This window comes from Lampris incognitus, chromosome 7, assembly GCF_029633865.1.
Source record: "Lampris incognitus isolate fLamInc1 chromosome 7, fLamInc1.hap2, whole genome shotgun sequence".
In the NCBI taxonomy this organism is placed as follows: domain Eukaryota; kingdom Metazoa; phylum Chordata; class Actinopteri; order Lampriformes; family Lampridae; genus Lampris; species Lampris incognitus.
Window position 1 is genome coordinate 23,281,729 of NC_079217.1, and position 13,250 is coordinate 23,294,978.

The window sequence follows — 13,250 nt, forward strand, 5'->3', positions numbered from 1 at the left end:
AATATAGGCTATCTGCCTACCATCAATGCTCCAGCGACACAAATGTCTACTGTCAACGAGGTGCTTAACCAGTCACTGAGCATCATGCAGTGCTTAGGCCTGAGGACGATTGTCTGTGTCTTTGACCAAGCCCTGTATGCGAAGGCTGTCGAGATCACATGGAAACACCATGACAAGTTCCATGATATCATCGTTAGGCTTGGGGTATTCCACACCATCTGCACACTGCTGGCAATAATAGGAAAGCGTTTCCAAGATGCTGGACTCAAAGACCTCTGCATTGAGTCTGGCATGATTGCAGAAGGCTCAATTGCTGGTGTTATGGATGGCCGCAAGTACAACAGGGCAGTGCGACTACACAAGCTCCTGTATGAGGCTCTCATGCGACTGACCTTGAATGGTTTCCTGTCCTGGTTGGAAGAAACTCACAGGAATGACATGGTTCACCTGAATGAGACACTGAAGACCATTGACAGCCTTGGGAAAGAAGTCTCACAACATGCTTTGAAGGAGGTCCTCGACAACAGCTCTTGTACACGCATCATGGATCTATTTGAAGTCTACCGTGAGTTCCTTAGAGGTGGAAACGGCAGCCTCTCGAACTTCTGGTTGTCCTATTTGGACATGGTTGAAATCTTGCTGGGGCTCATCCGAGCATCCAGAGAGGGAGACTGGATGCTACACTTGGCTAGCATTCGAGCAATGATCCCATGGTGCTTTGCTTATGACAGGATGAATTATGCACGCTACCTCCCCTACTACTACACCCAGATGTCTGAGCTGCCCATCACACACCCAGATGTGTACACAGAATTCATGGAAGGAGGCTTCTCAGTCCAACTGGGCTCCACCAATCCCTTTGGCCGAATCCCTGTTGACCAAGCTATAGAAGAAACGATGAACAAAGACACCCAAACAGCTGGAGGGACAAAGGGATTCAGCTTGAAGCCAGGAGCTGTGACCAAATATTATCTCACAGCTGAGTATAGAAGCATGTACCTCAGACAGCTGAGAGACCTGACAGGTCAAGGCAGGTGCAAATGGTCTCATCCAGATCTACAGAGTCCAAGGATCAAGAGAGATGAAGCAGATGTCCAGTCTCTCATGGACCTTATGGAGAATAACTGGCTCAATTCTATGTCCCCTGATGAGATTGATTTGGTTAGCCTCTCCACTGGCAACATGGCTCCACCTGATGTGACCATAGATCTCTTGAGAGCTCTTGAGAAAGGAGAAGAGGCCTACCAAGCATTCCAGCAAAAAAGGTTAGATGCAGACCCACCACCTGTGAAATTCCACGACAAGATGACCAAGCAAAGTCTGAAAACATTCTCCAATGTCAGCACAAAACAAGCTCATGGAAAGAAAGCACAGGATGTGGTTCTGAAGGCAGATAGAAACCTTTTCAGTCACATGATCCTGGTGGCTGAAAGCAGGAAGGTGAATCTGAAGGATGTCCTTGCCTACCCATTGGGCCCACTACCATGGGCACTGGCAAATGCTGATGGGTCCTTACGAAAAACAAACAAGGCTGCACTTGCCAGAGAGCTTGAAAAGAATGTATCTTCTGCAGAAGACATCCCAATCCCATCTACTTCCATCATTGATGGGATGAGCCTGGTCCAAAAAATGAATGGCAACAACAAAACCTTTGCACAGGTGGCAGAGTCAGCCTTGACCCAGGTCCTCCATGAGGGAGCACAGAGTGGGAGGATTGATGTTGTTTTTGATGTCTATCACCAGACTTCAATCAAAGATGCTGAACGACTGAACCGGGGTGGAGACATCACTCTCCAGTACAAGAATCTTGCAGGGGGACACCACGTCCAGCAGTGGAGAAAATTTCTGTGCAGTTCCTCCAACAAGACCAGTCTCATCAAGTTTCTGGTGGAAGAGTGGAAACTCCCACGATACAGAGCTATGCTGCATGGCAAGGTGTTGTACATGACCTGTGAGGAAACCTGCTACAAGTTGACAGAAGATGGGTGTGAGGAAGCAGCAGAACTGCACTCCACACATGAAGAAGCTGACACCCGTCTGCTCCTGCATGCATTGCATGCAGCAAATGTGGGCTCAAAGTCAGTTATCATCACAGCTGAGGACACTGATGTCATGGTGCTTTGTCTTGGCTTCCAGAAGGACATCACCTGTCCCATCTACCAGAAGTGTGGGACTCAGAACCGCACACGGTTTGTCGACATCACCAAACTGGCAAGTTCACTTGGAGACAGCATCTGTGACAGCCTAATTGGCTTACATGCCTTCACAGGCTGCGACACTGTCAGTGCATTCGCTGGTCAAGGGAAGCTGAATGCCCTGAAGATAGTGAGAAAGCACACTTCCTGCCAAGAGACTTTTAGTCAACTGGGACAGACATGGAATGTGAGTGATGAGCTGTTCCAGAAAATTGAGCAGTTCACCTGTCGGATGTATGTTGCTAATAGCAGCACCGCTGAGGTGAACAAACTGCGTTACCAGCTCTTCCGCACCAAAAGGGGAGAGGTTGAGTCCAGCCAGCTGCCACCATGTAGAGACTGTCTCTTTATACATGTTCAACGAGCCAACTATCAGGCAGCAATATGGAAGTGCTGTCTGCAGGCTAACCCTGTGGTGCCAAGCCCTACTGAGTATGGATGGACAGACGATGAAGGCAAGCTGGCCATTTACTGGATGCGCTCCCCACCTGCACCAGATGTGGTCTTGGAAATGCTAACATGCAAGTGTGTGCATTCATGCAAAATGCCAAGCTGCATGTGCCTGTCAAATGGACTTCCATGCACAGACATGTGCAGGTTACAGACCTGCAGTAACCAAAAACAGCAGGATGGTCCAGAACTGGACTTTGAACTTGGGGAGTCAGATGATGAGAGAAACGAGCAGTTTGATGAATGACAGTGTGATGATTCTGATGGTATTACTGTGGTAGTAGTCTATTGATGCACAGGATGTTGATTCTGGACTTGGTTACCCAGAGCTTGATAACAATAATGTAACCATATTCACATATACCCATTACCCTACCCATTACCATTACATATACCCACTAATGATATGGGATTACATGTATCATTGACTAAGTATAAGTAAATGTCAATGTTGTTTAAAATATTAAAATAGTTCATTACCTCACTATGGTATTCCTTTTTATCACGTATTTTGATTGTGTATTTAAACAAATGTATAGAGACCAGTTTGTGACCTAACTGGCTTTGGTCTAGTTCTCATTTAAGGCTCACAATCACCTCACACAATGAAATAGTATGGGTATATTATACATTTTCTGAATCTTTACAGTCCTGTGAGTATTCCAGTTTTTGTGTTTTGTGTCCCTGATATTCCTAGATGTCACAGGGCTAAAAGAAAGTATATAGTTTAGACGAAAATTGCAGAAAGATGTGTGTTATTGACGGGTTGAAGAGCTCAAGTGACCTCTATATTTGTGAGAAATATCCACAACAGGGCTTGAATGAAAGCTAAGAAGGTCCCCTTTAAAATGATACCAAAGACAATATTATAGAACATTGAAAAATGTCCTGACCATGAGGCTAAACCAGGATATGCACCAGCGTCTAAAATGCAATTTAGTTTAGCGGGTGGTTAACTTCATGAGCTGATAACTGTGATACAGCTGCCACTCAGGAATGGTTATCATACCAAAATATCATCTACAGACATGGATCCTTTCAAAAATTTTAAGTAAGTTTTGCCACCTTGAGTGTACCGAAATATCGTCTGGCCCATGGACTAAATGCCAGGACCCAAGGTTTCCCAGCACAACATTCCCTAGACCATCACACTGCTTCTTCCGACTTGCCATAGTGCATCCTGGTGCCATCTCTTCCCCAGGTGAACACACACACCCAGCCGTCCACATGATGTAAATGGAAAAAGTGATTCATCAGACCAGGCCACCTTCCTCCATTGCTGCACGGTCCAGTTCTGATGCTCATGTTATGCCCCTGTAAGGGGCAGCTGGAGCGTTCATCAAGCCAAAGGGGATAGAAAGAAACAACACACGGACACGATGTTGCTGCAGCCAAGTCCGATATTGTAAAGGCCGACTGCAGGCAACACCCCACCCCCCCAAAAGTCTGAACAAGGCATTAGCAATCAACAACAGATCAGCAGATTACAGGCCGACGACCAAACCTGGCGAAATAAGGAAACACTGCAAAACGTAACCTCCAGTGTACCTTCCCAAAACATCATGGGATGTTAATTAGAACTAGACAGTGCATTTCAAACACAGCAACTTCATAACCATTACACTCACGTACCCATTGTAGGTGCTCTTGGCAGTGGACAGGTCATCATGGACACTCTGACTGGTCTGAGGCTATGCAGCTCCATACACAGCAAGCTGTGATGCACTGTGTGTTGTGACCCCTGTATATCATAGCCACCATTAACTTTTTCAGCAATTTGAGCTACAGTAGCTCTTCTGTGGGATCAGAGCAGACGGGCTAGCCTTCGCTCCCACGTGCATCAATGAGTCTTGGGTGCCCTTGACCTTGTTGCCAGTTCACTGGCTGCCCTTCCTTGGATCGCTTTTGGTAGGTACTGACCACTGCATACTGGGAACATCCCACAAGACCTGCTGTTTCGGAGATACTTTGACCTAGTCGTCTAGCCGTCACAGATTGGCCCTTGTCAAAGTTGCTCAGATCCTTATGTTTGCCCATTTTTCCTGCTTCCAGCATATCAACTTCTAGAACTGACTGTTCACTTACTGCCCAATATATCCCACCCCTTTACAGGTGCCATTGTAATGAGATAATCAATGTTATTCTTCACCTGTCAGTGGTTTTAATGTTTTGGCTGATCGGTGTATCGTAATAGATTAGATGACAGGCATGGGCGCAAGTCCATGAAAACTGGGATGGCATCCAGCGCGTTACCTGTGCCCACGTCCATAGGGTTAGTGGTTGTGTCAGGAAGGGCATCCGACGTAAAACCATTATGCAGATTGACAAAACCATACCGGATCGGTCGAGGCCCGGGTTAACAACGACCGCCGTTGGTGCTTTGTCCTCACAGGGTACTGATGGAAGCTATAAAATCCACCGGGGCGACCCCTGAGACACAGGGAACAAGCTGAAAGAAAGTGTATTGTAATAGAAGTCCATGATAAGAGAAGGTCATGAATTTACATTAAATCCCAGGTCTTACCACTGTTCCACTGTATCGACCTGCAGACTGGCCAAATTTAAGACATTCAACTCACACCGATACCTTAACTATTACAAATACTATGTATATGTCTGAGTGTCTTGATATATTTTTCATGTATGTTTTCATTTTTCATGAATGCTTTATCCCCCAAATCACATCAAAACACTAGATGTACTTTTTGATACTGATTCCCTTTCTGCTGGTCCTTGGTTATGCACCTAGTGAGTCTGTTGGCAACCCTTGCCTCTTTGACATTAATTGATTGGAATTTGCTTTTTACAGCAAGTCTGCTTTTCAAGGCTTTGCCCTAACTGTCAGCTTCATACTTCAATTAATGGCACTTGGGTTTTGAAATAAGAGTCAAGGAAATGTATGCATTAGTCAATACCTGACAGCTGTGAGGATGCTTTTTATCTAGAACATGTTCCACTTTAGATGGTCTCTTATTCTTACCATGCCTCTCGCTTCTCCAAATTTTTTTCCCTCTGGTAGTGTGTTATTAGACTTTGAAGTCGTCTTTGTGCATTTACAGCACTCTGTTGTCTGACGAACTTAATTCAGCAATGAAGTCTCTGTCTGCTTTTGTGCTTTCTGTCAAAAGAGCTATTCATTATTAACAGTAGTTTTAATGTGTGTTTTACTAAATTAACTGTTCAGTTACCATGAGCTGGCTGGTGTGGCTTCACACTGTGGGTCTATATGTTGGCTGCTGTGGAAGTTTGTATGGCCTGGCTCTTGTTCTTCACAAGCTCCACCATCAAGAAAGGGGTCACTGATCAAAAAAGTATTTTATCTCTCTCGTCACTATCTCGTTATTAGACCTGATCTCCCAATGAAATTAGTTTTTAGAAATTGGTCATTCAGTCCACTGAGCCTGTATAACAACATCTGTATTTTCTCTGTTAAAATCACAGCATCAAATTCTAAAACTCTATAATGTCTAGCTAAATATATTGAGGCATTGTAATTAGTAGTGGTTCATCATTCGGCTCCAATCCAATCACAGAGCTCTGCTTGGTGAGAGAGGAAAACGTGTTTATGATGGAGACTAGTCAGCCAACAGGCAATGTGCCTTTTAAGATGCAGATGGCTTTCCCTAGTTGGCCAATTAGTAACTTTAGTTTTGTAACACTTATCTGAGCTTTCATCTCTGATCGTGTGTGTCTTTCACGTTGTGTGCATGGGGCTTAGTTGTTTTCATAAGTGTGATGTGGTATATGTGTTTGTGGGCTCAAGAATATGTCTCTTTTCTGTAATAGTGAAATACCCATGTGACTTGATTCAAATGTTGCTGGCAGCAAGCCATAGTGTTAGATGGGAGATAATAAGCCAAAACTCATAGTCTCAATGAACATAGCACCCTGGAAGGCACTGCTGTTAGAATTACATTCATGGCAGCATAAAAAGTGAGTTAGATAGAGAACTGGGCTTTTTCTGAGCTACACCTGGGTTAATTAATGTGTAGCATTCCAACAACTGACCTCAGTCTTTTCAGAAAATATTCTGCAGTTAAAGAGTCAAAGATTAAACATTATTAACAGTGCACAGGCACAAAGTGGGAATTTAGATGAAAAGTGCAATAGTTCTTCTTGTAATGAACCCTGTTTTAAAGATAAGGTTTTTTTTAGACTAATTATATATTATCTCTCCTTTGTTCTCTCTCTTTTGTCCTGCAGGGCCGAGCCCCAGCCCATTGAGCTCCTCTTGCATGGAAACTCCGCTTCGTTGGCAGCCGCCTTCTCTCCCTAGAGCTTGTGGCCAGCATGGCAGGATGAGCCTCTGCCAGCGATGATGATGGCCAAAAAGCAAGATGCCCGTGCACCCACCTACAACCTGGTCGTGGTGGGGCTGTCTGGCACTGAGAAGGAGAAGGGCCAATGTGGCGTGGGCAAGTCCTGCCTGTGTAACCGCTTTGTCCGCCCCAGTGCAGATGACTTCTACCTTGACCACACGTCTGTTCTTAGCACCAGTGACTTTGGAGGCCGCGTGGTGAATAATGACCACTTCCTGTTCTGGGGGGAGGCTGGACGGACAATGGAGGAGGGGCCAGAGTGCCGTATGCATGTGGTGGAGCAGACAGAGTTCATTGATGATCAAACGTTCCAACCACACCGCAGTACTGCGCTCCAGCCTTACATTAAAAGGGCAGCCTCCGCAAAGCTGGCCTCAGCTGAGAAGTTAATGTACTTTTGCACAGATCAGTTGGGGCTGGAACAGGACTTTGAGCAGAAGCAGATGCCTGAGGGCAAGCTGATGGTGGATGGCTTCTTACTGTGTGTGGATGTTAGCAGGGGTATGAATCGTAGCTTTGAGGACCAGATGAAATTTGTCACTAACCTCTACAACCAGCTTGCCAAGACCAAGAAACCTGTAGTACTGGTTCTCACTAAATGTGATGAAGGAGTAGAACGCTATATTAAAGACTCACACACCTTTGCCTTGGCTAAGAAGAACCTACAGGTTGTGGAAACTTCAGCACGCTCTAACGTCAATGTTGACCTGGCTTTTCTTACGCTGGTCCAGTTAATAGACAAGAGTAGGGGAAAGCCAAAAATCATCCCTTACTTTGAGGCTCTGAAACAACAGAGTCAACAGATTGCCTCAGCAAAAGACCGCTATGAGTGGCTGGTCAACGGAATTGTCCATAACCACAACGAAATGTGGCCCAACATTAACCGCCGCATGCAGACCTCTGTTGAGTACAAGGACTATGTCTTCTTGGAAGGGACAGCTAAAGCTAAGAAGCTTTTCCAACAGCATGTCCATAGACTCAAACAGGAGCACATAGAAAAACGTAGGAAGGCCTATCTCAACACCCTCCCCCAGGCCCTGTCTTTACTGGTCCCAGAGCTGGATGAGATTGACCACTTAAGCTGGTCTGGGGTTCAAAAAGTTCTAGAGACCAAGAGAGACTTCTCCCAGTGGTTTGTAGTGCTTGACGACACCCCGTGGGAGACCACACCACATATTGATAACATGGATGATGACCGGATACCCCAAGACCTCCTTGAGACCCCCGCTGCAGAGGCTGTGTATGAAACCCATCTAGAGCACCTGAGGAATGAGCGCAAGCGAGCAGAGGTGAGGTGGGAGTTCAAGGAGAAGCTGAGTGTCTCCCCATTCATCACAGCAGGAAAACCTTGGGAAGAGGCCCGAAGCTTCATCATGAATGAGGATTTCTACAAGTGGCTAGATGAGGCTGAATATCTGGACATCTACAACAAACACCAGAAGGAAATCATTGACCGAGCCAAAGAGGACTTCCAGGAGCTGCTTCTAGAATACTCTGAGCTGTTCTATGAGCTGGAAGTTGATGCAAAGCCAAGCAAAGAGAAAATGGGTGCTATCCAGGAGGTGTTGGGAGAGGAACAAAGGTTCAAAGCTCTACAGAAACTGCAGGCAGAAAGGGATGCCCTGGTGTTGAAGCATATCCACTTTGTCTACCACCCCACTAAAGACACCTGTCCTAACAGCCCCCACTGTGTAGACACGAAGATAGAGCAGATCCTGGCTGCCCGGTTCCCTACCCGCTATGCCTCATCAGAGAGCTCAAGGCTAGAGGCAGGGAGAGCTGATCGAATAAATCTTGTCATCCTGGGGAAAGATGGTCTAGCAAGAGAGATGGCCAATGAGATAAGGGCATTGTGCACTTGTGATGATAGATATGTGTTAGATGGAAAGATGTATGAGTTAGCCCTTCGACCAATAGAGGGCAATGTACGTCTACCTGTCAACTCCTTCCACACACCCACCTTCACACCCCACGGCTGCCTGTGTTTGTACAACTCAAAGGAGTCCCTCTCTTATGTTGTGGAGAGTATTGAGAAGCTTAAAGAGTCAACCTTGGGTAGAAGAGAAAGGGACAACAGCTTAGCTCAGCTCCCCCTGTCTATCCTCCTTGTCACCAAGCGGGGGGTGGGCTCCATAGGAGATATAGGAGGGGAGACAGCACAGACTCTTATCCACCAAGGGCAGCAGGTGGCTGGGAAGCTGCAGTGTGCCTACCTAGACCCCGCCTCCCCAGGCTACGGGCGCAATGTCAATGAGAGACAGATCAACCAGATGCTAAAGGGCCTCTTGGAGTCCCGCAGGAGCCTGGGGAGCAGCTCCCCTCCCTTACCCCCTCCTCCCACTGCCTTCAGAGACTCTCAGGCACAGCCCAACCCAGAGGCAGACCTGAGAATAGTCATGTGCCTGATGTGTGGAGACACATATGACCTAGAACAGCTCCTTGCTCCCTTCCTGCTGCCTCAGCACTGTCGTCCAGTTTCCAGCCTTAGCAGCGGCACTTCTGTTCTCCTGGAGCTAAGTGTAGGGGCTCAGAGACAGAGCATTGAGCTCTCCCTGCTCTCCTTTCACTCCACATTCTCTCTCCGTAAGAGCAGGCTGGTCCACGGCTACATTGCAGTGTACTCTGCCCGACGCAAGGCCTCCATGGAGACCTTGTGTGCATTCCTGTGTGAGGTGCAAGACATCATCCCAGTGCAGCTGCTGGCGGTGGCGGAGAGCCAGATGGAGCTGTCCGATTCAGAGTCAGCCAGGGAGCAGGTAACCCAGGGAGAGGAGCTGGCCAATGAGATAGAGGCCAGATTTAACAAAATCATATGTGGACATGGTGGGGTAGTAGGAGGGCTTCATAAGATAGACCTCTTCCAGCCCTTCCTCAAGGAGGTGGTGGAAAAACGCACCATTGTAGAGGCAACACACATGTATGACAATGTGGCTGAGGCATGTACCAATGAGAGCATCAGCCCCCGCTGTGGTTCCCCCAGTCCAGTTAACACTCTGCCGGACTCTGACGACATAGACGACATAGACCCGTCACCACCTTACCCGACTCTGAGGGAAGATGGTACCCTCAGCTCCCACATCGGGAGCTTCAAAATCCCAGACCTGGATTCAAGTGATGCGTTTTCTGTCATCTCTGAAATCAGCACCTTCGAGAGCAAGCTCAACAACAAGGTGCCTCCGCAAGTGAAGCCCAAGCCTCTCCGTAAGGTAAACCTTGGACCCTACATGGACCAGCAGCATGGAGGCACCAATCGACGGTCTTTACCCCAAGCTGTCACCTGGGCTCCTGGTAGTGATGGCGGCTATGACCCCTCAGACTATGCAGAGCCCATGGATGCCGTGAGCAAACCCAGACCCACAGAGGAGGAAAACATTTACTCCGTTCCTCATGACAGCACACAGGGCAAGATCATCACAATTCGCAATGCCAACAAGGGTCACTCCAACGGCAGCGGTGGGGGTAATGGGTCTGACAGTGAGGCAGACAGTAGCTCACTGGAGCGGAGGAGGAAGTTGTCAGCTATAGGGGTGAAGCCGAAGCTCTACAGAGACCGATCCAAACGGCTAGGGAAGTTCAGTAGCTTCAGGACCAGCTTCTCCATAGGAAGTGATGATGAGATGGGTGGTCCACCCAAGGCCTCCCAGGACGAGCTGGGAGGAGCCCACAAGGACAACTCCATCAACGAGGAAAGCGAGGACCCAAAAAGAAGGAATATTCTGAAGAGCCTGCGCAGAAACACAAAGGTTAGTGTGTGCATGTATGTGTATGAGTTTGTATCACAAAGGTAAAAAGTGTTCATGAGGGAAAAGTGAAGTAGACAATAACATTTCTTCATAGAGCTGTTGAAAAGGTAAAATCCAATAATCATTAAGTGTCTTCACAATTAAGAGGTTTCAGTCTGTGTTATTATTTTGTAAACCTATGACAGATTAACAACTTTTCTTTAAAAAAAAATTACCACAATTTGTGCCACATTTTTAAAAATTTCGGTATCTGATTTTGGCACCAAAGTCTTTAGTTGTATTGAGTAATTAGTGAGCAGTTCAGAATTTTTTTTCTCTTTTAGTATGTTTGCAATGTAAGTGCAGTGTGTCTATTTATAATGATATAAATGAATAAATTGAATATATTTTCCCCTGTATAATTAGTACTCAACCCAAACTTTGTGTAGAAAAAAAAAGGTTAGGGTAACTTGATAATGAATTTTTCAGAAACAGTTTATGATTTCAGTGTCATCTCTTTCTCAACTCATTTGAAACATGACATGCTATCAGGCCACTTTTAAAACCATGCCTGCAGTGTTTTTCTGCCTGCTCTGTGGGAGCCCTTCAAACTAGCCCAATTATCAGAGAGAAACTCTGGCCGCTGAACTTCTATAGCCAGACAAAAACACTTTTAATGAACAGGGACAAAGCTGTAAGCTATGTCTCGTTTGTGTGTGTTTGTATTTGTGCGTGTGTGTGTGTGTGTGTGTGTGTGTGTGTACGCCCACATGTGTGTATCAGTTTCCCCATTATATTAGATCTGCCACAATATTTGTAGAATGCCTTTCCCCCAGATTCAACAAAATTCAAACTGGTTTCTGACATTGCTTGTTATAATGTCACACAGACGGCCATTAAAACTAATGTTATATATCTAAAATGCTTGGCTGTGAACCTCCCTGCTGGTCAGCCAGATGACAGCATTAACCACAGGAAAAGAGGAGGGAGCACAGGAGATGGATTTTATCCAGAATTAAACCAGCTAAAACCAACTCACTTTTCAATCACAATTTACAAATCTTATCACCACCCCACCCCTCAGCCTTATTGCTTGCGAGCAGTATTAAATGGCACTTTTGGGTGTTGTTTTGAGTGTTGGCAGGATTTTCCAGCGTTTTATTTATTCTCTTTTCTTTTCCTTGTTGGCAGTACCTGTTTGAACAGAGTAGATTAAAATAACAAATTTTGCATCTTTGGCTTGGAGTTGAGAAGATGAATTGCAGAGAAACAGCATCTGATTGGCTGAGTAACAACACTGTTGTATGGCTATGTGTTATATTGTATGTTTTAGTACTGTCTGCTTGGCTTTTTCGTAGCTTCCTTCCTCACCTCTCTCATTCTTCACACTCGCAGTATTTCTCTTTCCTTCCTGCTGATTCATACTTTCTTCCTCTCACATTCCTGTCACACTTTTTCTCTCCTCTCTTTTCCGTTCACGTCTCCCATTCCTCAATGTTTTCTGGTAGCGGTATAACACACATGAGTTTTCAAAGAAAGTTGAATGAGTTCATCTGAACACGTTTATTGACAGAAACATTTCATCACTCATCTACGTGACCTCTTCAGTCTCAACTGACTGCAGGTATCCCTACCCTTATAAACAATACAGCTGCATAACAACCAAATCCACCGATCAGTTTCATATGCAAATAGGCGTGCCCATTAACTAGAGTTTCAATGGCCGTGTGTACTGTTCATAGAGGATGTGGACATTTTTGCAATTACAGCATTATAAGATGGCGACAGATGTACTCTTAGACCCCCTCTCAGTTCAGGGATGGTCGTTCCCTCTTCACATTGACTCCCCATTCAAACCAGCGTTCCTCCCTGTCATCGATGTGCACATCCTCATCCTTGAAAGAATGGCCACTGGCCTGTAGATGGGTGTAGACTCTTGAGCCCTGGCCTGATGCGTTAGCTCTTCTGTGTTGTTTATAAGAGGTGGGGATACCTGCAGTCAGTTGAGACTGAAGCGGTCACTTAGATGAGTGCCGAAATGTATCTTGTCAATAAATGTTGTGTCCAGATGAACTGATTCAACTTTCTTTGATTTTCTTACCTGGATTATTGAGTATGCATAAAGACACACATGAGTTTAGACACTTTCGCTTCCCCTATTGATAATGATTTTACAAGTTCGCTTGATCTCTTGTTGATAAGTCACGCTCACTCCTCCAATTCCCTGTTTGCACATCTTGTGATGAAACATCTGGCCCTACACTGTAAGCTTATCAGCCTGTTATACTCTCCCATCACTCACAGGGCCTGGCTCAGGAGTGTGACCTGAGTTAAAGCCGTGATTTTGCATATGTGTCAGGAAAGACACAGTTACCATTGCTGTCACTAGAGGGGAAACTGGAGTGGGATGACTGTTTTTACACATTGAATGCTGATGTGCTTCCAGGTCTTTAAAGGTCGTCTGCTCCCCTCAAGTCGTATCAACTCTTCTCTACACCGTTCTATCCTTCATGTCCTAACGCTGACTTAGCTCTTATTCTGTGGTGATGAAAGTTTTATAAAGA

At 45.8% G+C, this 13,250-nt stretch overlaps 1 protein-coding gene across 2 annotated transcripts in view; it reads left to right on the plus strand.

The window, feature by feature from the left end:
- The window catches only part of arhgap35a (Rho GTPase activating protein 35a), an 81,990-nt gene that overhangs the window by 52,669 nt on the left and 16,071 nt on the right, over window positions 1–13,250 (plus strand). For both annotated transcript variants that reach the window (XM_056283454.1, XM_056283455.1), the window contains one exon: window positions 6,849–10,707. In XM_056283454.1, the coding sequence (XP_056139429.1) occupies window positions 6,961–10,707 (3,747 nt within the window). In that variant the 5' untranslated portion in view covers window positions 6,849–6,960. The remainder of the gene's footprint in view (window positions 1–6,848; window positions 10,708–13,250) is intronic.